The 24,713-nt window shown below is 47.7% G+C and overlaps 1 protein-coding gene across 13 annotated transcripts in view; it reads right to left on the bottom strand.

The window, feature by feature from the left end:
- The window catches only part of LOC119178669 (uncharacterized), a 146,373-nt gene that overhangs the window by 7,649 nt on the left and 114,011 nt on the right, over window positions 1-24,713 (bottom strand). For 12 of the 13 annotated variants that reach the window (XR_005110746.2, XM_037429897.2, XM_037429899.2 and 9 more), the window contains one exon: window positions 1,495-3,103. The exons of the other annotated variant lie outside the window; for it this stretch is intronic. Coding sequence is in view for 11 of the 12 variants with exons in the window: in XM_037429897.2 (XP_037285794.2) it covers window positions 1,495-3,103 (1,609 nt within the window). In the remaining variant the exon portion in view is untranslated. The remainder of the gene's footprint in view (window positions 1-1,494; window positions 3,104-24,713) is intronic. 13 annotated transcript variants of the gene reach the window in all.

A 24,713-nucleotide genomic window follows, 5' to 3' on the forward strand; every position in this document is an offset into this window, starting at 1 on the left:
CACTGCCATTGTCGGCAACCCTTTCTGCTAGCCGGACACGGTGACCATCTGCTGACTCCTAAGCTTTAAGCTCTTTCACTTGTTCGTGTCTGGAGCGGCCGCCCCTTTTGCAGCACACCGCTCCAACTTTGCGCTTTCCTTTTTTTTTTCTTTTTTTTTCCACTCTCTGAGAACATTTTGGAATCACTACCACCTGACTTGAAATGAAGCGAGGACTGGAGTCCTCTTTTTCTTTTTCCTTTTCAGACAGCGATCATCAACAGAGACACGTGCCACCACCATCATATGACGTCACCACTGACCCCTTTAAAACTAACACGCCAAGGATGACACGGCACCTTTGAAAAAGATAGGTCCTCTTATCGAAACCTCGGTCAGCCAGTCTGAGGCACTTCACCTGTTAATCTTATGATTATCTCACTTCGTTTTTGACTATGAATGACATGATGTTTTGGAAAGCTTTGCTTTGGTTTGGTTAGGGTGATTGCTTCTTCGGTGCGCCACCTTTTGAGGGAGCGATCAGGAAAGGGGGGAAGGTGTTTGCCATGCGGAGAGTATATATATTTCGACGATGATGGTGGCCGCCCACCACTGAGCCCAATGAGGGGACGCTACAAGGCTGATTCACAAACACTTAGAAACGCCAGCCATGCATCGCCACTATAACCTAATGTATTTACCCAAGGTTCGATACCTACACAAGATTAACCCTCGTCGCCAGAAAATTTGGAAGTAAATGGAAGAAAAAAGACGACAGGACAGATAAAAAGTGTGAGAGAAAGACGAAGATAAGGGAAGACAGAGATATGAAAAGGCGACTGCCGATTTCCCCTGGGCGTGACGCCGGGACAATAGAGGTGTGTTGCGTCTGCCAGGGAGCCTTAAAGGTCCAATCACCCGGTGTCGGCTCAACCACCAGAATTCCCTTTTCCTCGGACATGGCTCAGCCACACACGGCAGGCGCGGGAGAGGTCGAAACCCCCCGTTATTTCGTGTCCAAGGTCTCGCTACACACCAAACGCCTGTTACGCAGACGCCCCTGCGGGGGGATGGTTTTTTTATATTTCCTTTGTTTTTTTTCAGAAATTAAATGATCAACACAATGCATGCATATGTTTTTTAAACCTACCCCAAAGACCGATAACATCATCACCATGAAAACTGTTGCGACAAAAGTCAAGGTATTCCAGCACACTCCCGTCTTTGGCACGAAGAAATGTTTAACAATAACCTTTTTGCATCGATTTCATTTTGAGCACATGTACTGCACAAAAACTTTTTTTAAAGAGCTGGGTGAGGGCCAATACACGCGCTACTTGCACAGCCGCACCGCACGTGGCGGGACACCTGCGGCACGCAAGCTGAAGGCAAAAGAGCAAATTGGCAATGCTCTTTTGCATTTCGTCTGCGTGCGGCAGGTGTCCCGTTACGTGCAGGGTGGCTGTGCAAGTAGTGCGTGTGGAGACCTTAAATGCTTCAGAATGTTTCACTTACTGGAGGCTGGCTGGTCTGAGGGCTCACCAATACGTTTTCTCCAGGGTGCATTCGGCGCATGTGCTCCTTGAGGTATGAAGGCCTAGAATGTTGTCTCTGGCAAATGGGACACTCGTACAGCTTTTTACCAGTGTGTCTTTTCACATGAGCTTTGAGATTACATCTCTTAGTGAATCTTGATGGACAAAGGTGGCACAGGTATGGCTTGTCCGTCTTATGCCCCTTCAAGTGCTTCTCCAGTGCTGTTTTTTCAAGAAAAGCCCAGCTACACTCTGTGCAGTGGAACAACTGCACTCCAGCTGCATGCAGCTTCTTGTGTCTGTCCAGTGATGCCTTCGCGAAGAATTTGGATGGGCACACACTACATGCATATTCCACCAAACCCGTATGCTTACTCTTGTGCCGAATGAAACTTGCATTGTGGACAAACTTCAAACCGCAAACAAGGCAAGCGTATGGTTTCTCTTCCTTGTGAATGAACTCGTGCATCCTTAGACTACTCCTGTATGTAAACCTGCGACCACAGACTGAGCAGGAGTACGGTTCTTTATCTGCATGGATAGCCTTGTGCAAATTGAAATTTACTAGCCGAGCAAACTGCCGGCCACAGATGGAGCAAGTGTAGGGCTTCTCCTTGTGGATTATTTCATGTGCTAGGAGTTCACTCTTGTAAGCAAACCTGCGACCACAATCTGAGCAGCAGTACAATTCCTTATCCGTGTGAAGAACCATGTGCCTAGTGAGTCTTGACTGTTGGTTGAACTGCTTGTTGCAGGTGAGACAAGTGTATGATGGTTTCTTTTTCTTGTGAACAACCATGTGCCTAGTGAGACTTGACTTCTCGGTGAACTGTCGGTTGCAGACGAGACAAGCGTATGGTTTCTCTTCCTTGTGAACGAACATGTGCTTTGCAAGGCTACTTTTGTAAACAAACCCGTGACCACAGACTGAGCAAGAGTGTGGTTTCTGATCTGCATGGACAGCCTTGTGCAGACTGAAAGTGAATCGCCGTGCAAACTGCCGGCCACAGATGAGGCACACATAGGGCTTCTTTTCCTTGTGGATTATTTCGTGTGCAAGGAGATCACTCTTGTAAGCAAACCTGCGACCACATTCCGAGCAGCAGTGCAATTCCTTATCAGTGTGAACAACCATGTGCCTAGTGAGACTTGACAGCTGGGTGAACTGCTTGCTGCAGACGAGACAAGGGTAGGGATTTTTTTCCTTGTGGGTGACTTGATGTTTTATTAGACTGCTTTTGTGAGCGAACCTGTGACCACAGTCTGTGCAGAGGTATGGCTTTTCATCCATGTGCACTGCTCCATGCCTAGTGAGACGAGCTTTCTGTGTAAACTTCTGGCCACAGACAGTGCAAGCGAAGGGCTTCTCGCCTGCGTGGAGACGCTGATGTTGGATAAGGCCCATTTTATGAGCAAAGTCCTTTCCGCAGACTGCACAGGCATAGCAATTCTCCTCTATGTGAACAGTCTGATGCTTTGTCGTACATTCTTTGCTCGAGGTGCAATGCCCAGGCATGTTACTTTTGTACTTGTTGCAGACACTCCTTTTGGACATTTTCTGTGATGATTCTTTAGCACCTCCCAATGGTCTGGGTGAGAAATAAAGAAAAAAAATATAAGATAATAGTGAACATACTTGATTGGTAAGTCATAAAAGTGGTTGAGACTTATAAAGAAACCTTGAAAACCAGCATGTAAGGTAACTCACACTTCAGTTCTGATAGTGCCATTCCAACTAACATGAGACATGAGGAAAACGGAGAAAACAAGTCAGGCTAGGTTAAAATTGTCTTGTTCAGTGCCTATTGCTGGCAATTCTTGCTATACTTTTTCCAAAATGAATTGTACAAACTGTGGAAGCCAAAAAATAATTTGTTTTAAAAGAACTTTATTTGAAAAGTGGGCACCAGAACAACCTTCCCAGAGACGACTTTAGGCCACGAACAAAAGTGGGACGCACCTTGGGCTTGAAGTGTGCACGCATCTCACAGGAGCACGGCCACTAGTATGGGCTCGGACTCAGCGAGCCACGTTTGCCATCACTTCATGTGACCTAGCGCACCACTGCACAAGTGTTTGAGCAGCAAAGGTGCCGAGCGCAGCGTGGCAAGTACACAGTTCTGCTCTCAGAATTTCCGCAACACTTTGTTGCCCACAGCAACGCTACAAAACCTATCACCCCTGTTTCCAAATGCAGCGGAAAAAGCAAAAAAGCTGAAAGGCCAGCTCTGGCAATCTTTTTATTATGTCAGGGTAATGGTGCTTCTATCTTCTTGAGACACTCTTGCCATACACACGATAGCTGAAATGCTTAACAAATTTGAAGTTAACTTTTAGTAAGCGAAAAACCGCAATATGAAAACAGAGACCCCACTGAGTGCACTGTCTACATCTGACGCACTAGTTTTCCAGAACCGGAAATCTTGCAAGGCACACCGTTCCTGCTAGCGCGGAGTACAAAAACTGCGAAAGCTGTGAAGAGCAGACGCTCAGTGTATAGGTCACCACGCCAACAATACCGCGCCATCTTTGTGACTGATCATGCCTCACGCATAAGCTCCTTGGAGCTGTCAAACAATGACAGCTAATATGCGGACGCATTTGAAAGTCTACAAGCATTGCTGCTCCTCTTTGATGAAACAGAGCAGATTTTCGTATTTGCTTGCTTGGTTGTGCATAACGCTGCCAGATGGCACTACTTGTTCAAGCTGTCCAAGTTGGTGCCTGCAGCAATCGGCTAAAACGCCTACGCTGTTATGATAAATCATGTGCGGCCCACAACACACTACCACTTGCCACCCATCGCATGCTCACCCTTACAGAATATAAAATCTCATGCTCTCCCAAGAAAGCGCTGTACGAACACACATAATCCATAACAGACAAGCAGACGCTGTAGTGGCACATCAGTTCTGACACCTTCGTCTCTTATGAAAATCAATGCACGCACACAAAGTTGCCATTAACTCCGGCAAGCGAAGTGGGCGTTTGTAGGCAAGCTATAAAATTCATTTTAAAAGAGTCTGCAAAACTCTCAAGCCTGTAATTTGGCATGAATAGTGCAAATGCGCAAACGAACAAACCCAATGACCTCGAAACATCGCCGGAGTCGGCCTTTAAATACACCACAGGCAAAAATACACAAGGGGTTCCGCTAACATGCTTCTATGGCAACACACCACTAAGGAAGAAGTCCCTCGTGACTACACTGCATGCTCTCATGATCAGCGACCACAGGGCCTGAATGCTCGGGGGTGGGCAAATTTCGCACGTGTTGGCTTTCGATCAGTGCAGCTAGGCATAGTATGACCATGTGCGAAGACACCGCACGACTCTTCGGTCAAGCGTTCAGGAGGGGCAACGTAAGGGAATGCTCGCCGCTGGTGCATGGCTAGCAAACTCTGTCTGAGCAAATGCCAAGAACTATGAGTGCTGACACCCCCCCCTGTAAAGTTGTCTGCGCCGCGTGGCGCACGTGTCTCGCCCCAAGGCTTTGTTTCGGTGGTGACCACCGCCGGGCAATAGATGGCGTTGCGTTCGCTTTGAGTACCACTGTTGGTAGAGTGGTAGCGCCGGCGGTGGCCCCTGGCGGAAGGCAGGCCTTGGTGGTGGGCGAGGGTTGAGCGAGCCTTTTCTGCGCGTGGCGGCTGCCACGAACGGTTGTCTGTAGCGTGGGTCCCCGGTGCTTGGTACCGCGGGCTTCGCGCCGGGGTCCCACGTGGTAAGTCAAGCGTTGGCGACGCCGCCTTGGATATGTGTTAGTGTGTTGGTGTGTGTTCATCATGTTATTGTGTGTTTAGTGTGTCACTGCGTTATGTTGTTTGTATGGTAGCGTGTTAGTTAAAATTGATGTATCATTTGGCGGACGATATCATCGTCTAAATTAGTTAATAAATGTATGTATGTTGTGTGCTTTGTACCGACCGCATCTGCTGTGTCTGTTCACTCCAAGAGCGTGGCGTGGCGATGCGCTCGTTCGCCTCGCCGAGACCCCACACTGGCTGCCCAACGTGGAGCTCTTGGAGTATCGCACGACAGTTTTGCAGTTCAATACAGGGTTTTTGTTAGAGCCGGAGTAGAGTAGGCCTAGGAGGGGACTTCATTGCTAGCGTCGGTGGTGTGCTGTGTTGAGAAGCGAGGAGATTGATTTTGTAACGTGTTTGAATTTGTCGGCAGGTTGACTTTCTATTTATTTTTTTTTTTGCTCGCAAGTGTTGTTATTTTTTTAGTTGTAGTTAGTTTTCAAAAACAATGATGAATTGGGACGATTGATTGATATGTGGGGTTTAACGTCCCAAAACCACTATATAATTATGAGAGACGCCGTAGCGGAGGGCTCCGGAAATTTAGACCACCTGGGGTTCTTTAACGTGCACCCAAATCTGAGCACACGGGCCTACAACATTTCCGCCTCCATCGGAAATGCAGCCGCCGCAGCCGGGATTCGAACCCGCGCCCTGCGGGTCAGCAGCCGAGTACCTTAGCCACTAGACCACCGCGGCGGGGCTTGAATTGGGACGAGAGCCATGCGGTCCGCATGCTGGGGTTTGTAGGCCAGGCCCGAAGCGAGTGAGTACGGAAGCCTCGTGGGTGGTCTGATTTTCTGTAAATAGCTTCTTCTATATCTTTGTGCTCAGGGAGCCGGGTGTCGTTGCTGTCTGGTGTTGCGGCTCGACGCCGAGGCGTCGTGACACCGCCCGGGGCGATGGACGCCGATCGCTCGGTAAGCTGCTGTGTGCGGCGAGCGATGGGGCCACCTCACAGAGTGGACGTCTCCTCGCGGCTGCCTCTTTTGCGCCTAGGCTGGGTGCTGGGTGGATGCCGGTTGTTGCTGAGCGACTCATTAGGCCTAAGGCTCTGCGCAGCCGCCTGTCGCACGTGGCACAACTAGGTGGATCGTGGCGTTGAGGTGTTGCGCTCTGCTTCCCTCATTTTTTTTTTCTTGTGAGCACAAGTTAGGAAAAGGGATTTTTGTTTTATATTGATGGACGTCTCGGCCGCCACCGATGCATTAGCCAGCAGTACTGACCAACGTCCACGTGGACGAAAAGCTCAAAGCTCCCTTCCCGAGGACCTGCTCGATTGTTTTTTTTTCAAGTTTTTTTTTTTGTTGTTATTATTGATGTATTCAGCGGGAGGGATGTCATCCACGGCCGGCTGTCCTGCACATCGTCAGCGTCGCTGGCCAGGAATGCGGTCGTGAGGTCGGGCGATGGAGATGCCTGGGACCTGCGCAACTGCCTGCAGTCCGGCGCCCTCGTGAGTGCTGGTCGCAACTGGAAGACGTGTCGGTGCTAGCGACAAATCGTCGCGCCGACGGCAACGTTGCTGTTGCGGGGCCGGTACTGAGGTGAAGTCTAGCCGGACAGTGCAGCAGTGTCGACCAGCGGCGGTGTCGTGGTGCAAGGCCATTATGGTCGTGCGATATCATTTTTTTTTGTTAAAGCTTGTGTAGCTAATTTTTGCTTTTGGGATATGGTTTGATTTAAGGTTGGGGGAATGTGAAGGTGCTGACACCCCCCCTGTAAAGTTGTCTGTGCCGCAGGCGCACGTGTCTCGCCCCAAGGCTTTGTTTCGGTGGTGACCACCGCCGGGTGATAGATGGCGTTGCGTTCGCTTTGAGTACCACTGTTGGTAGAGTGGTAGCGCCGGTGGTGGCCCCTGGCGGAAGGCAGGCCTTGATGGTGGGCGAGGGTTGAGCAAGCCTTTTCTGCGCGTGGCGGCTGCCGCGAACAGTTGTCTGTAGCGTGGGTCCCCGGTGCTCGGCACCGCGGGCTTCGCTCCGGGGTCCCACGTGGTAAGTCAAGCGTTGGCGCCCCCGCCTTGGGTATGTGTTAGTGTGTTGTGTGTTAGTGTGTTGTGTCTTAGTGTGTTGTGTGTTAGTGTGTGTTTATCATGTTATTGTGTGTTTAGTGTGTCACTGCGTTATGTTGTTTGTATGGTAGCGTGTTAGTTAAAATTGATGTATCATTCGGCGGACGATATCGTCGTCTAAATTTGTTAATAAATGTATGTATGTTGTGTGCTTTGTACCGACCGCGTCTGCTGTGTCCGTTCACTCCAAGAGCGTGGCGTGGCGATGCGCTCGTTCGCTTCGCCGAGACCCCACAGAACAAAGGGGAAAGACACGCGTTCACCCAACGCTGTCCAGAGATAGTCTTCCCACCGAGCGTGAAATGTCTCACAACACTCATACACGGCGCCACCGTCAACATCCAGCACCAGGTGAGGGATGCTAATGTCACCCCTGCTGACAAATCGCCTAAGAGTTGCGGAGGATAGGAAAGACACAATCGGACATGGGATGGCAAGAATTGGCAAAAAGCGCACCTGACAGAGAAGCCTCAATCCCGACAGGCTTTTTATTTTGAGTCTGTGAGCTGATGATAATGGCTACTTATGAAAGGGCTCAGAGCACGCTATGAACAGAGACACTTGTCAAACTGTAGCAAAAAGCTTTTAGTGTTTTTCTCGTCACACTTCCAAGCACGGCTCGCGCCTTTTGCACGTAGAGCTGGTGCTCGGGTAGCACCTTGCCCTCATAGCACTCAATATTACTCATAAAACATGCTCTGTCACATTGTTCCAAACATTTTCGTGATTATTGGAAGCATAAGATGGAAGTGAACTGCAATATCGAACTGAAAAATTTTCAAGTTAACTGCGCCTAGACATCAAGCTCTAGAGTTTTACAGCCACAAAGCGCCACATGTTGGAGCAGTTTTGGGTAGTGCAAAGTCAGACTACCTTGCACACAGTGATGCCAGCTTTAGAAATTTTCAATCTCATTTAAGGATTTGGCGTCTTTTTATTGAATCTACAGGTTGTTGTAAGGATCTGCAATTTGAAACATAAAAACTAGAAAAAGGATATTTATCAATTTGATGTTTTTCATGGAACAGAGCTTTGGTGGTCTGCTAGGCCGAGTCAAGGCGATCGTGGTTCTGTGGCCAAAAGTTATTGTACGCAGAATATTGGGGGGAAACAAAACTTTGCCATCCTAAGTATTTAGCAAGCATGCATGTACCACCATAAGCACCCCGAGTGATTGCTATTTTGCAAAACAACGACAAATCTGGTGTCATAGTGCAAATGAAAACCTGCTGAATTGAGAGCGAGCTGGCACGAATTAATTGTTACGAGAACTGCACGTGAAAGAGTAAAAAAAAATTTGCGTGTTTTTAGTGTTGTACCTCGTAAAGTTTTCATAAGAACAAAAATAAGGACCGAATATATGGTCATATTCTATAGAAAGCTGATGGAAAATACAACACAGTATGGATATCAGCCAGTAAAGAAGGAGCCCTTGTATATCTATTGCAAATTATGCAATGCTCAAGGCAAATGTAGAAAATTTGAAATTGACTGCGCCATCAAAAGCTGCAAGTATGAGAAAAGACTTGCAGTTAGCCCTAATGATCATCTCTATGACTTTAATAAGCGAACAAAGTGAACTTCACAGATTTATCCGTCTTTGAAGCTACTGATGCAATTTGGAAGCCATTTATGTGCAGTAAATTACAGAAAATGCAGAGAAAAAACCTTCAGCGGCTGTTATATGATGTTTTTTACGTCATATAAGATTCATATTATTTGGGCCACAGAAAGAACTTCATCCTTCGTTAAAGGAGAAGCAGCCACAGTGACATAAAAAGTCAATCTCGGAATTTATTGTGCAATCTAGGAAATTTTAGAGGGTCAATCTAGGGATAAAATGTTGACCTAGATTGGCATCACTGCTGGCACAGTTTGCTGTGCAACCAGGTGCGACTAGCGAGTGCGAAACGATTGAGATAAATATTAGGTGTGTTTGCACATTGAACACGCATAAATAGAGTTGCTAATTTCTCCTGCTAGTCTAATGTGCAACAGCATCGCCATGAAGGGCCTGCTGGGTCGCTTGCGAAAATGACGGCGAAAACAAGAGCAGACACGAAAACAAGAGCAGTCGCAAATGCTCCATACGCTACAAAGAATGGCCGCAGTCGCCGCTATTGTTACGTTGTGGATTGCTGCGGACATAAAGGACTTCAGTTTAACCGATTTCCATAGCTGTCAGTAATCGAAGCAGAATGATGAGAGCATTTGATACGGGTCATTGCAAACATGTTGGGTAAGAGAATTGCTCTCACTCTCCACAGCCAGTCGCATGAGAAAGTGTAATAATGCAGGTCTCCGCTTAATGTTTTGAGTAGCCTGAATGAAAAACTATAGTAGCCTTAACTATGAAGCTTTGCAGAACCTCTGACCACTGTGCACGCCATGCAAAAATTAAATGCAGACTGGTAACACTCACGATAAATATTACGCATGTTGTAACTATTCATAATCTGAACTGGTCTTCACCACACAGCTTCGCGCACATATGTTTGAAGTCTCAAAGTATGCGCTAGCTAAAAAAGCCCCCATAGCACAGCCAAACCAGCCACTAGCAATTCCAACCAAATAATCAAATGCTGTTTCAAACACGAATAATAACCTCCAAATTAGCATCCAATATTAACTAGCAATGAGCGCCATAGAAAGGCATTCCCTGAAGTGTTAAAGGTCATGTATGAGTGCAATAATTTATGGAAACGTTAGTGCACGCTAAAGTAAACTCACAATCCACAACCTACATAACACATTTTTCTCGTCCAACGTGTAAGACTTTCAAACACCTTCAAGATTACGCTACAGTTAAATGTAGCGAAAATAATTACCGTATGTACATCATATAAAATCTAGCCTTACCTGCACTAGGTCAAAGTTGTCTACGTGATCGAACGTTCATATTGACATAAACGGTACACTCGTAAAACAGTCTGTCCATGTTAGATTAAATAGAGATCGCGCGGACATAATGAATAAATTACTGGAAGCAGTGGCACAGCATTTTAATGCTGAAGGTCCCAAATTCAACGACCTCAAAAATCACATCCTCCAGTCAAACTTCCGGTCCCAAAAGACAGAAAACATAGGGAGTTGTACATTATTAACAAGTTTAATACACTTCAGCCAGCAGGCATGAACCTTTCAAAAGGAGCATTTAAGTCCATGCATTATGGCACATACGCAGAAGAAACCAATGAGACTTAAGTCTTCCTTCTAGGAATTTCGAACTTACCATAGTTAAGTGGTGCTTTCTTCTGACAACCACAACTATGTGACACATGTACATCCACCTTCCCCTGCCTCCCCTTTCTCTCACCAAACCCACTTTTTTCTTCTAATGTTATGATCATATTGTGTCACACACTCATAGAATCTGTTGGTTGAGAACATTCTACCTAGTACAACCTATAGGCATACTCGCAATAGGCTTTGGCCAAGCCATTAGCCAAGTGCTCTGTTGTTTTCATTACATTTGACGGTACAAGGAACATTGGCTGTGTCAGAGCAATTCATAGAAGAAAAGGATGAACAGCCCACTGCACAGAGCTTGAGCACGTGTGAGAAACGCTCACTCATGGCCTGGCTTTCACAAAATATAGATTGAAATGTTTGTGCTGCCACTGCCTCCGTATCCTCTCTGCCTCGAGGAATGATGAGTAAAAGCTGGGAATTGGGCATGCAGTGACCACTAGCGGTGAGGTCTAGTCATTGGTCAATGAACACCACTTGATGAGACAGCTTGGTCATCTTTAGGCTATACTGCAACTTTTAGAGAGACCTTGGCGACTTGGCTCGTAGAGAAGGTAGCTGTCCGGGTAGAAGTCACAAGCACACACCACCCATAGTACTGACCGAGTTCGATGTTCCAACGTTTGTAGGGCAGGTCAGGTAATCAGTTGATTTTATCAATTAACTTTCCCTTTATAGGACCGTTCTGTGTGTTTTCGAGCTTGATGTACTTTAGAGGTGCAAGTCCATTGCCATGCGCAGGGGTGCCACAGCTGAATTAAAACTTGGAGCGATTTTTGGAGCAGCACAATGTTGCTATTGGAGCACTAAAATCAGAAATTTGGAGTAGGTTACGGGGAAAAGGTCAGACATTATCATGCAATATCAAATTTGAAGCAGTATAAATAAGAAGGCTTACATTTTGAAAAAAGAATATGTATAAACCATTCAACATCACCCAAATCCTGCAGTGTAAACATGAGAACTGCTATTTGATTGAAAGCAGTATTTTGAACCAGTGCCCCACTGAGCAAACAGTGAAGAAGTCCATATTAGCATATGCTGCGCCTGTCAAATCATTTGACAGACTCTGAGAATTTATATATGGATTGACCAGGCTCACAACCTTGAAATTCAGGAGACTGGTACAATCGAAGAGTACGGGCGGCACAAAAAAAATACTGGTGCACAATTTAGTTGGTTTTTTTAAAGAAGCAGGAATGTCATACACTGCTCCATATGAATGTCAGTAGCTTATTTAGACATCAGTTATTATACTGGTACTCAGAATTATGCAGCATACGAATGCATGACTAACCTAGCAAAATGTGCAAGGTCCCGTGAGTAGCACTAACAGCCCCTTGCAAATCTCATAATGCTTTTCCGCTGGGCACCAGTATACCATGGCGAAGATGGCTTAAGCGGCATTCTATGCATGGGTTACAACCAAAGTGAAGAAATGTTCTAAACGCTACACCTCCCCCCACTTCCCACCATTTTCTCCTTTTACTGGGGGGTTAGGTGCTGCTTTGGCTCCCTTGCAAAGTGCATTCGACTAGGTAAAGCAACAATGGCGTGCGCCCGTTGGCTCGGCGACGGTACCGGAAATCTATCACCAGGATCGTCGCTGGGACGATGCAACTTCAAAACAAACAAAAAAGAAGTTTTATGTGCCGCTGCTAAGACAATCGACATGGTCATTTGGAAACGCCGGCATCCCCAACACATTGAGCTTGTATGCGCGAGGAAAATGTACCATACGCTTCCAGCTTTAGTTGCTAACAAGCCATAGCCGCATTTTAAGGCTAGGAAATTTATATTTCCTACGAAGCATTGGTGGCTACAGCAATGCATTTTTGTCTTGAAGTTCCCTCACCCTGCCTATAGGTATCCGCTGTTGACAACAAACAAATGGGCACGCAGTGTTGTTACTTTATCAGGTCATACTTGAAGTACATTTTAGGCAGTATAGTGGGGGGGTGCGCGCTTCGACGAATGGCGTAAACTGCAGGTGGCCGACGTGGCCTGAATTTCTCAGCGAAACCAGCGAACTTGAGAAAATTTAGAAGCTGACTGGGCATTTTGGCATAGTGTGGCGCAATTTCATAAAATTTCGCGGTTTCGACACAGCTCCGCGCAACAATCGGAAATTGTATCAAATTGGCGCAGCTGTCGCACCCCTGCGTGCGACATATTACTGCGCCATATGGTTGCATTTCTAGCCTCAGTTTCTGTCCCAGCACAAATTTATTGCACGTTCTAAGCAGATTTCCTGGCAGTAGACTATGGCTGCCGCATCTGATGCATGCTGGGAGCCTGAATGCAGCATTTGTACAAGGGTCTGAGAAATTAATGTTGTGAGAAGAAAATACACCCACGATTGCAGAGTTGATGTATTGACAGTGATCGCAGAGGTTGCCCAGGCGGCGATAAGTCCCGTTGTCTTCCTGAAATCTGAGCGAGCTTTCTTGTTCTCTTTACCCCAACATCACCCTTCCGCTGGGCATACCTCCGTCCCGGTGCACATCATGGAGCATCAGTTAAGGTGGGGATATACGGCTTGAGCCTGGCGACGTGAACAACGTTGCTGTTGGTGTGAGGTAACAAAGACACGTAGGCTGGTGGAATATCGTACACCACGTCAGGTAATTGGCATAAGATCTTGAACGGGCCAGAATAGCGACAGAGGAGTTTTTCAGCCAAGCCGACATGACGTGAGGGCGTCCAAAGGAGGACAAGAGAACCGGGAGGAAATTGTGTGTCTCGGTACTGACGATCATAGCGTCACTTTTGAGAAGCTTGCAATATTGTGAGGCGTTGACTAGCAACCTCTCGGGCATGGGTGGCCAAAGTGATTGCATCGCGGGGGTAATCGGTCACTGAGAATTCAACACCAGATGGTAGCAACGTGTCGAACGGCAAAACAGAATCGCGGCCATACAAAAGATAAAATGGCGGAAATTTAGCAGTTTCATGACAAGAGGAATTGTAAGCAAAAAGTTATGTGTGGTAAAGCGGCGTCTCAGTCATGATGACCGTCGGAAACGTACATAGCAAGGGTATCATTGAGAGTGTGGTTCAGTAGCTCGGTGAGCCCATTCGTTTGAGGATGTTACGCAGTAGCAATCTTGTGTTCAGTAGTACAGGAGCGGAGGAGGTGATCAACGACCCCGATCCGTAAGTAACTGTCGAAGGGCACCGTGGTGCAGAATGGCGTCGTGTAGTAGAAAGTCTGCAACATCTGTAGCACAGCTAGTTGGTATCGCACGTACAACGTCGTATCTTGTGGCATTATCTGTCGTGACGGCAATCCACCAGTTCCCTTTGGTAGAAATGAGGAATGGGCCAAGTAGGTCGATGCCCACACGGGAGAATGGTTCTGTTGAGACCTCAATTGGCTGAAGCAAACCAGCAGGAGGCAAAGCACAGGTCACAAGAAGCACAGGTCACAAGAAGCGACATAGCGGCGCACAGAGCAATAGAGACCAGGCCAGAAGAAGTGGCGCCTTACACGGTTATAAGTCCACGTGACACAGTAGGAGCGCCGCGAAATTCCTGGAGCACGGTGAGCCGTAGGTGCTTGGGAACGACTAGTAAGAGCTCAGGACCATAAGACTGAATGATGCGGCGGTACAAGATGCCGTCATGCAATGTGAACATGTGGAGAGAGGGGTCGGTGGGCGTGTAGCTTAGGCAGTCCACAAGGTTTTGAAGAACAGGGTCTCGTCGTTGCTCGCTGCCTATGTAGAAAAAGCCAGATGTGGAAAGAACACAGATGTCCATGTCACTATCAGTGTCGTCTTGTTGATCCACCAGATTGTGAGAAAGGCAGTCAGCATCATTGTGCATGCGTTCAGATTTATGCACTATTGTGAAGTCATACTCTTATAGGTGCAATGCTCAACGTGCAAGTCGTCCAGTTGGGTCCTTCAAAGAGCTCCTTGACCATCACGCCTTGACTAACCACCACTCCAACAGAGGGTGTGGTGGTCAGTGACGACCCAAAAAGGACCACCAAACAACTACGGTCGAAATTTTGCGACAGCCCAAACCAGTGCAAGGCATTCTTGCTCAGTTATCGAGTAATTGTGTTCGGGCGTGGAGAGAAGGCGACCCGCGTGGGAGACGACACAGTCATGGCCCTGTTGATGCTAAGCGAGAACAGTGCTGATACCATGACCGCTCGCGTCAATATAGACTTCAGTGGGCCCGGAAGGGTCGAAGTGCGAGAAAATCTGTGAACTTGTAAGGCACTCAATATGGATAGAGAATGCTCGCTCTTGATGCGGTCCCCAGAAGAATGAGGTATCCTTCTCAAGAAGGTCATTCAGAGGACGAACAATACAGGCAAATTTTTTTACAAAGCAATGAAAGTATGAGCATAAACCCCTGAAACTGTGGACATCTTTTCCCGATGAAGGAATAGGAAAATTTTGCACAGCCAAACTTTTTCTTAGTCACGTTGATTTCCTGGAGTGTTTACGAGATGTCCGAGCACGGTAATTTTGCAGCGACCGAAGTGGCACTTAGAGGAATCCAGCTGAAGGCCAATAAAGCGAAACACTGAGAGGATAGTTCTGAGGCACTGCAGGTCGCTTCCAAAAGTAGCCAAAAACACGATCACGTCATGTAGATAACAGAGGCACATTGAAGCCAGGCAAGAGGAAGTCCATCATGCGCTCGAATGTACCCGGCGCATTGCACAGTCCAAAAGGCATGACTTTTAACTGGTATAAGCCATCTGGTGCTATGAAGACAGCTTTTTCGCGGTCTATCTCATCAACGCTTATCTGCCAATAGCCTGTACGGAGATCAATTAAAGAAAAATAGTTCGGTCCGTGAAGGCAGTCAAGGGCGTTATCTATGCGGGGAAGTGGATATGCATCTTTTTTGGTTATCCAATTCAGGTGACGGTAATTGACGCAAAAGCGCCACAAGTTGTCTTTTTTCTTTACCAAGACCACTGGGGTGCTCTCGGGCTACTCCATGGTTCAATGGTGTGCTTGTCAATCATCTTGTCGACCTCTTTTTGTATGATGGTCCTTTTTACAGCGGAGACACAATATGGCCTCTTACGAATCGTGCTCGCGTCGCCAGTGTTGATTCGATGAGTGACAACCGGCGTCTGTCCCAGAGGCCACTCGTTAAAGTCAGATATCTAGATAAGATGACAGCAGGTGATGAAAAGCTCTTGTGTGTTCCTCAGGAAGGTCAGAAGCAATCATCCTAAAAATGTGGTCCGCAGTTGACGAAGAGAAAGCAAACGGCGACCAAGGTGTGCTGCTATCAGAAAGAGATGCAGTGGCCAAAGTAGAAATATTATATTCTTCTAGAGGAGAGAGATTCACCATGGAGATGCCCTGAGGAATCACTTGCGTAGAAAATCTAAAATTGACAATTGGTATACAAGCCCGATTCTCTTGTATCTGGACTACGGTGCTTGGCAGGATAATATTTCTCGTCAGAACCGTGTCAGCGAGCGGCGACCAGACATAGTCAGCATCTGGGATGGGAGGAGAGGGCGTCAAGATAACAGCTGTCGCAATCTGTGGGGCAGACGAGCGAACTCCGCGGAACATAAACGGAATGGTGCACAAGTTGCATCATCGACAGGGAAGGGAAGATCAAGGTGTACAACTCCATCGGAGCAGTAAATCTGGGCTGCGTGCTGTGCAAGAATGTCTATGCCCAGAATGAGGTCGTGTGGACACTGTTCGAGCACAATAAATATAACTATAGCACTGCGGTTGCTGACGGTAACATGGGTTGTACACATTCCGACAACAGCTGCAGTGCTACCATCAGCGCCTCGTACTGTACTTGTTGTGGCAGGTGTGAGCACCTTTCGGAGCCTTTGGCGGAAAGCAGTGCTCATAATTGATAGCTGCGCACTCATGTCCACAAGAGATCTAACATGAACACCACCAACTTCGACGTCCAGTAGGTTTCCACATGTAGGCAGTGTCAATAGAGAGTTTCAAGGCTGGGTGGAAGTTGAAGCATCACCTCCGGGAGCTGCGCCATCTAGTTTCTTGAAGGAATGCGGCCAGTTGTGGATGGGGACAAAGAGCGGTGCATGAGCGGTGAACGTGTCCAACAACTTTGCAGAGATAGGAAGCAGCTGGGTCTTGGCTGAAAATTGTCAGCGATAATGCTTTGCTTCGGCGTGTAGGGCGATAAGGAAGGACCGACCAGCAGCTGTTGGTTGTGATTAGAAGACGACCACCGAGGAGGTGACGTAAAGCGACTGCAGCAGTGACGGTCAATGTGTCCAATATGAGAAAAATTGAAGCAGATTGGACGATCGTCTACGGTGCGCCACTTGGCTGGATTGCGGCGGGGCAGAAGGTAATTCTGCGCCTGGCTACAAGGAGCTAAGGGGACCCAGTAAGTGTTCATTTGCTGGAACGAGCAAAGTGATGGCATGCCCAAACTTGCGATTTCTTCCCGAATGACGGCTTGAATGAGGAAGATGAATGACATGTTATCCCTGAAGTCGGAACGAATAGATGGCACTGGAGACATGACATAAAGCTCACAGCGGATAAGGCGCGTGATGTCTTTTGTCATCGTGGGTTGGATAGGCCGCATTCTTCGAAGAATGCTAACATCATCTTAATACATAAGAAAGGAGATGACAGGGACTTGAAGAATTACAGGCCGATCAGCTTGCTCTCCATAATATACAAGCTATTTACAAAGGTAATTGCTAACAGAGTTCAATTGCTAACAGAGTTCAAAACATTAAAATTCAATCAACCAAAGGAACAAGCAGGATTTCAAACAGACTACTCAACAGTCGACCACATTCATACTATCAATCAGCTAATAAAGAAATGCTCAGAATATAGCCAACCATTATATATAGCCTTCATAGATTACGAGAAGGCATTTGATTCAGTAGAAATATCAGCAGTGATGCAGACACTGCGAATCGGGGCGTCGATGAAGTATATACAAACATCCTGGAAGAAATCTACAGGGGATCAACTGCTACCATATTGCGTCATAAAGAAAACAGCAGAATACCAATCACGAAGGGTGTAATGCAGGGGGATACAATCTCCCCAATGCTATTTACCTCGTGCTTACAGGAGGTTTTCAGAGGCTTAGAATGAGAACAGTTAGGCCTAAGAGTTAAGGGAGAGTACCTAAGGGAGGATGTGGAGGATGTGGAGCTAAGGGAGGATGTGGAAGATTGGCTTGTTCATTACGAGTTCGTTGCCGTGCACAACCAGTGGGACGACGCAGACAAACTGCGGCACGTCTATTTCAGTCTTTTGGACGGCGCACGTGTCTGGTACGAGAACCGGGCAGGTATTCTTACATCATGGGAAGACTTCAAACGCCTACTTCTTGCGACATATGCAAGCCCTGACCGTCGGGAGAGAGCTGAGCGCGATCTGCAGTCCCGCATACAACTACCAAATGAAGGGGTTGCGATGTATGTCGAGGAAATGACGCGCCTCTTCCACCGAGCTGACCCCGGCATGCCAAAAGAAAAGAAGGTACGGTACCTCATGCGCGGGGTGAAAGAGCAACTTTTCGGTGGGCTTGTACGCAGTCCACCCAAGACTGTGTCAGAATTTCTCACGGAAGCTGTCACCATCGAAAGCACCCTTAGGCACCGGGCCCGTCATACGAGCGGCACGTCAATGCTTCAACTACGGACTACTTTGGAGCTTTCGGTGGCCAAATGGATTTTTTCCGAGAGCTTATACGTTCAGTCATCCGCGAAGAACTCCAGAAGCTGTCAGTGCCCTCGCAGCCCCCTACCTCTTCGTTCTCCAGCGTTGTCCGAGATGAAGTCCAGCATGCTTTAAGAGAACCATCTTGCATGCGGGATTATCAACCACCCGGTGACTTCCCCCACATGTCGTATGCTCAAGCTTTGCAGCAACCTGTAACACCCGCAATCCCGCATCCCACCGTGGCCCCAGCCATGCTGCAGACGGTCCAAGCGGCGCCATATTACAGCGCACCTCGCCCGATCCCGCGAAAATCAGACGTCTGGCGTGCGCTTGATCGACGTCCTCTCTGCTTCCACTGTGGCGAAGCTGGGCATCTTTACCGACACTGTTCTTACCGGCAACTTGGACTACGCGGATTTTCGACGAACTCACCACCACCCAGGTTCGGTCAGCGGCCCCCTGATATTGAAGAGCATGTGGCTCAACAGCGCGGAACTTCGTCATCCTTGCACCAGTCACGCTCCCCGTCGCCGCGGCGATTTTCACCTAATCGCCGCACCTATTCGAGCGTGGCGCAGGGTCGGTCCCCCACTCCACGCCGGGAAAACTAACCACGGCGACCTTCGGGGGCGAGGCCGCTCATACTGGACAAGCTCAAGGCCTCCTACCGACGCTTCCGCAAACTGACGATTCCCCGACGACGACGACACCAGCTGGTTCCGAAAAGGTTTCATTAGATATTCCAGTGCTGCTCGACGGTCGCAAAGTCACTGCTTTAGTTGACACGGGTGCGGATTTTTCTATAATAAGTGAAAAACAGGCTGCTCTTCTAAAGAAAGTGACGATGCCTTGGAACCTCAAGCCAATTCGTACTGCTGGCGGGCACATCATCATGCCACTCGGCGTTTGCACAGCACGAATACAGATTCGTGGTTCAACCTTTGTTATCAGCTTGAGCGTTCTCCGTCAGTGTTCTCGAGACCTGATTATTGGCATGGACTTCCTGAGGGAGCACGGTGCTATCATCGACATTCGACAACGCCTCGTCACGTTCTCAACAAAAAGCGCCACACCAGAGCATAATCACGACCACGATCGAGTATGTCTGCGGGTAATTGACGATGCTGTGACGATACCACCGCGCTCAAGTGTTATGGTTCAAGTGGCTGGTAACAAATCAGCACACGGTGAAATGGTGGCGGAGAGCAATCGATCCCTGCTCTTTTCCCAAAGTGTCTGTGTAGCACGAAGCCTAGTAGACCTTCAGGATGGCCATTGCGAGGTACTTGTTACGAACATCAGCTACGAGCGCCGACACCTTTTCCCTGGTACTGTCATCGCCTATGCCCACCCAGTAACTTATGTGACTGAGTGTTTTGCTTCCGAGGCAACCGATAATACCGAAGCACCTCTCCGGGGCGTCGACATAAATCCAGCGCTTTCTGACGAAAACAAACGAAGGCTTAACGACCTGTTGATAGAATTCCACGCCTGTTTTGCACATTCATCGAGAATCCGCCAAACATCGATTACCAAACACCGTATTATCACCTACGGTGACGCGCACCCTATACGGCAACAGCCTTACCGCGTTTCACCAACCGAACGACGCGCGATTCAAAAGCAAGTGAAGGAAATGCTTCAAGACGGTGTAACACAGCCATCAAGTAGCCCTTGGTCATCGCCAGTGGTCCTTGTAAAGAAGAAGGATGGTACACTTCGCTTTTGTGTCGATTATAGGAAGCTGAATAACGTCACAAAGAAAGACGTGTACCCGTTGCCTCGAGTGGACGATTCTCTTGACAGGCTGAGGCGAGCAAAGTACTTTTCCTCAATCGACCTCAAAAGTGGTTATTGGCAAATTGAAGTCGATGAACGTGACCGCGAAAAAACGGCTTTTGTAACTCCTGACGGCCTGTATGAGTTCCGAGTGCTCCCATTCGGCCTCTGTTCCGCTCCGGCCACCTTCCAACGAATGATGGATACCGTTCTCGCTGACCTCAAGTGGAAAAGTTGCCTCGTCTATCTAGATAATGTCGTTGTCTTTTCAAAAACGTTTGACGAGCACCTTCATCACCTTCGGAGTGTTTTTGAAGCCATACAATCCGCTGACCTTACCCTCAAGCCAGAGAAGTGCCATTTCGGCTACAATGAGCTGAAGTTCCTCGGTCACGTTGTGAGCGCTGCAGGCGTTCGGCCCGATCCCGAGAAGACTGCCGCTGTGGCCTCTTTTTCGGCGATAGTAGGCGCTCTGCGCCTACTATCGCCGTTTTATTGAAAACTTCTCTAAGGTTGCGGAGCCTCTCATCAGACTTACGCGTGACGACACCCCATTTCAGTGGACTGACAAACAAGCGACTGCCTTTGCGAAACTGCAACATCGATTGTGTTCCCCTCCTTTACTCGGTCATTTCGATGAGGACGCTGACACAGAGGTGCACACTGACGCAAGCAACATTGGTCTCGGAGCTATCCTGCTGCAAACACAAGATGGGATTGAACGTGTGATTGCCTACGCGAGCCGCACTCTATCACGTGCCGAAACCAACTATTCAACGTCAGAGAAGGAATGTCTCGCGGTAATATGGGCGATTACAAAGTTCAGGCCTTATCTATATGGGCGCCCATTCAAAGTTGTGAGTGATCACCACGCTTTATGTTGGTTGGCTAACCTCCGAGACCCCTCTGGGCGATTAGCACGATGGAGTCTGCGACTTCAGGAGTTCGATATCACCATTGTATACAAGTCGGGTAGAAAGCATGAAGACGCCGACACGCTATCACGAGCACCTCTGGAGTCCGACCATACAGCTGTAGAAGACGACAGCACCTTCCTGGGGACTCTCAGTGGGGCGGACCTCCTCAGTAAGCAACGAGCGGACCCCGAGTTAAGACCCATCATCGATCATTTAGAAGGCAGCACCGCGTCTGTTCCTCGTCCCCTTTCCCGTACGTTGCCGTCATTTTGCTTACGACACGACATATTATACAAGAAAAACACTGGTGTTGGCAGCAGATCTTATCTTCTAGTCGTCCCTCATGACCTTCGTGATGACATCCTATTAGCCTGCCACGATGAGCCGACATCCGGCCACCTGGGATACTCACGGACACTCAACCGGGTTCGAAAGCTATATTTTTGGCCAAAACTCGCAGCTTGTGTCAAACGCTACGTGAAAGGATGCCGCGAATGTCAGCGTCGCAAGTCACCACCTGTGAAGCCTGCAGGCCTCTTACAACCCATCGATCCACCGCGTACGCCGTTTGACCAAGTTGGGATGGACCTTCTTGGACCGTTTCCTATGTCTCACTCCGGAAACAAGTGGATCATCGTCGCAACTGATTACTTGACGCGTTATGCTGAAACGAAGCCATTGCCACGCGGTACAGCATCTGAAGTCGCCCAGTTTTTCATGCACCACATTGTGCTTCGTCACGGTGCCCCGTCATTCATCATCACTGATCGAGGGACAGCGTTTACGGCAAAACTGTTGGACGAAATCTTCAAGCTCAGTTACACGACCCACCGCAAGACAACCGCATACCACCCCCAGAGTAACGGCTTAACAGAAAGGCTGAACAAAACGCTGGCGGACATGATTTCTATGTACGTGGATGTGCAGCATAAAACGTGGGACGAAATCCTGCCATACGTAACATTTGCGTACAACACCGCAACCCAGGAAACGACAAGGTTCGCACCCTTCCGCCTCGTTTACGGTAGAGACGTGCAAACCATGCTAGACGCTATGATTCCTTGTGACATCGACCAGCACGAGCTACTAACTCCCGATGTCGACGATTACATTCAGCGTGCAGAGGAGGCACGTCAATTAGCTCGCGTGCACATAAGATCGCAGCAATGTGAAGACGCCCGAAGGTACAATATCCACCACCGACAAGTCTCCTACCAACCTGGCGACCAAGTGTGGGTTTGGACTCCTGTTAGACGGCGAGGTCTGAGCGAAAAACTCCTGAGCAAGTACTTCGGACCCTACAAAGTATTACGGCGGTTGAACGAGGTCAACTATGAAGTTATTCCAGACGGAGGCTCGGCAACGACACAGCGCCACTCACCACGAACAGAGATTGTGCATGTCGTCCGCCTAAAACCTTATATTACGCGGTGATACTCGTCTTATTATGCCCGGGCAGCAAACATTTTCGTTTTTTTTACATTGCCCGTTGGGTCTCGAATGAACTGTGAACTCTGTTAATGGTTTTTTTTCTCTTATGACCAACCTCAGACAATTTTTTTTTGCACCTGCATATGCCCTGTGCACTATAGCTACCGTTTCTCCTTTTTTTTCCCCTTACCGACCCTGCTGTCCCCTTGTGTATGAGCATCGGGACGATGCTCTAATGGGAGGGGGAATAATGCCACCTAGAGTTGTGAGCCGGCAAGCCCTAGCGAGCCGAAAAGGGCAAGGAGAACGAAGAAGAAGTGTGGTTAGCGCCTCGTTTCGAAGATACACGCTCGTGTCTTTCTGCCCCGCTGTTCCTGTCCCTTCTCTACGGCTCTTGGTACGTGACAATATTAACTTGATTATGACACAAGCTGCTGTCCACCTTTAGCTCTCTTTCAAGAACGAAGTATGCAGACAGTGTTTCATTATTACCCTGGAGTGGCAGTACCAATGTTAATAAAACGCGACATTATTACTCGTGAAAGCACAATGATGGACTAGGCAAACAGCAGCTTCGAAGTCACTTGTACAAGTAATTTGTGTTAGCTCGTTCTGGCTTCTTTTTCGCTGCATAGTGCTCATGACTAGGCTGCCTATCATTTCCAGTCTGCTCCGTCAACTAGGATGCTTGAAACAGTCAAGAAGTACAGTTCTGAAGACATGCAGAGACACCAGCACAAATGGAGATGGGTGCTTCTTTAAAACCCTGCAAGCCTTTTTGCTAAAAGATTTGTGGCATTGCACATGTTAATTATTTGTATCAGCATTTGCAAGCCATACAGCTTCCCGTTTCCATACTAGAAGGTTTAAACTGCATGCTAACATTACCTTGATGATAGGCTAAGAGAACATAAGCAGGAATTGAGCTGACATTATAGTCACGTGGACATGAAGCTTTGTTAAAAGTGTGCACTGTTGTATATAGGAATGAATGCAAAAGTATGTGAGCTGCCCACATAGCAAGCACACATATCAAGTTGAGTGTGTCCACATAGCAAGCACCGGTCACAGGTAGATGTCACCTTTTTTTCCTGAGCAAATCTATTCCCTTCCGTGCCAACTTCAAATGACTTCGCCTCTCTAGACACCTTCGTGTGACTGATTGGGCCATTCTTGTGTATGGATCTTTGTTTCTTATAACAAACGTTCCTTTGAAACTTTGAATTTGCGTATTGTGTCATCTTCACTGTCTTCTAACGCTATGGTACCTTTTGATTATTCAACACAGGAGACACGCGACCTTGGAGCTGCAAGCCAAGGCCCATGAGCGTGCTCAAGCGAGCCCTGCTGAACGTCGCCCCACAGAAAAGTATTGACACTAGTGTAAATAGACTGCCTCTCCCAGAGCCCTTGGGTGCCAACCATTGTTATAACACATAAAAAAGATGGCACTTCTCTAATCAGTCTATTTTATCAGGTCTGAGCAATGAACAAGTGTTTACCACTCAACTGCTATCACAGTTGTCTGCTAATACAAATGCAAACTAGTAACATCCCTAAAACTCTATTCCCTTGCTATAAAAAGCTCTTGCATTTATCTGCATGTCATTTGGCCTGAAGAACTCTTCTAATTCTTTTTAATCATTAATGGACATTGCTCTCAACAACATACAGGAAAAATTTGCTGTGGCATGCATAGCTGATGAAGTCATCTTTTCACGTTATTTCGATTAACGCTTACAAATCTTTGCCATCATTATCCAGAAAGTGTACCCAGACTTACTGTAACTCTCTCTGTACTTCCTCTTGCGCACGAACCTGACTGCTGCTCAAAAAACCTTTTATAATGTGACATTAACTGGTTTTATGAAGGACAGCCCACACCATTCTTGGTGCCATTTGTCACTAGATAACAAAAGTTCAAGAGACATTGTCGTGAATGATGAACTTGTGATTGAATGCTCTCGAATTGCAACTTATTTTAATCATTTTTTCTAATCTGTCTTTACTGATAGTTCTGCAAATGGTCTTTCCCCCTTTGCACTACAATTCTCATGCATTTCACCAATAACTGATATAGAGGCGTCATATGAAGGCATTGCAGCCCTTTTGCCTAATACTGAAGCTAAAGAATCCATAGGTCCTGACAGTATACCAAACGCATTTCTACGCAGGTATTCAGATTGCGTAGGCTGCTATCTTGAGCTTATATTTAGGGCATCGCTAACACGCAGACACGAACCAAAGATGATTGGCTAGTCGCAAAAGTTGTGCCTGTA

Source organism: Rhipicephalus microplus, chromosome 1 (assembly GCF_043290135.1).
Source record: "Rhipicephalus microplus isolate Deutch F79 chromosome 1, USDA_Rmic, whole genome shotgun sequence".
Classification (NCBI taxonomy): Eukaryota; Metazoa; Arthropoda; class Arachnida; order Ixodida; family Ixodidae; genus Rhipicephalus; species Rhipicephalus microplus.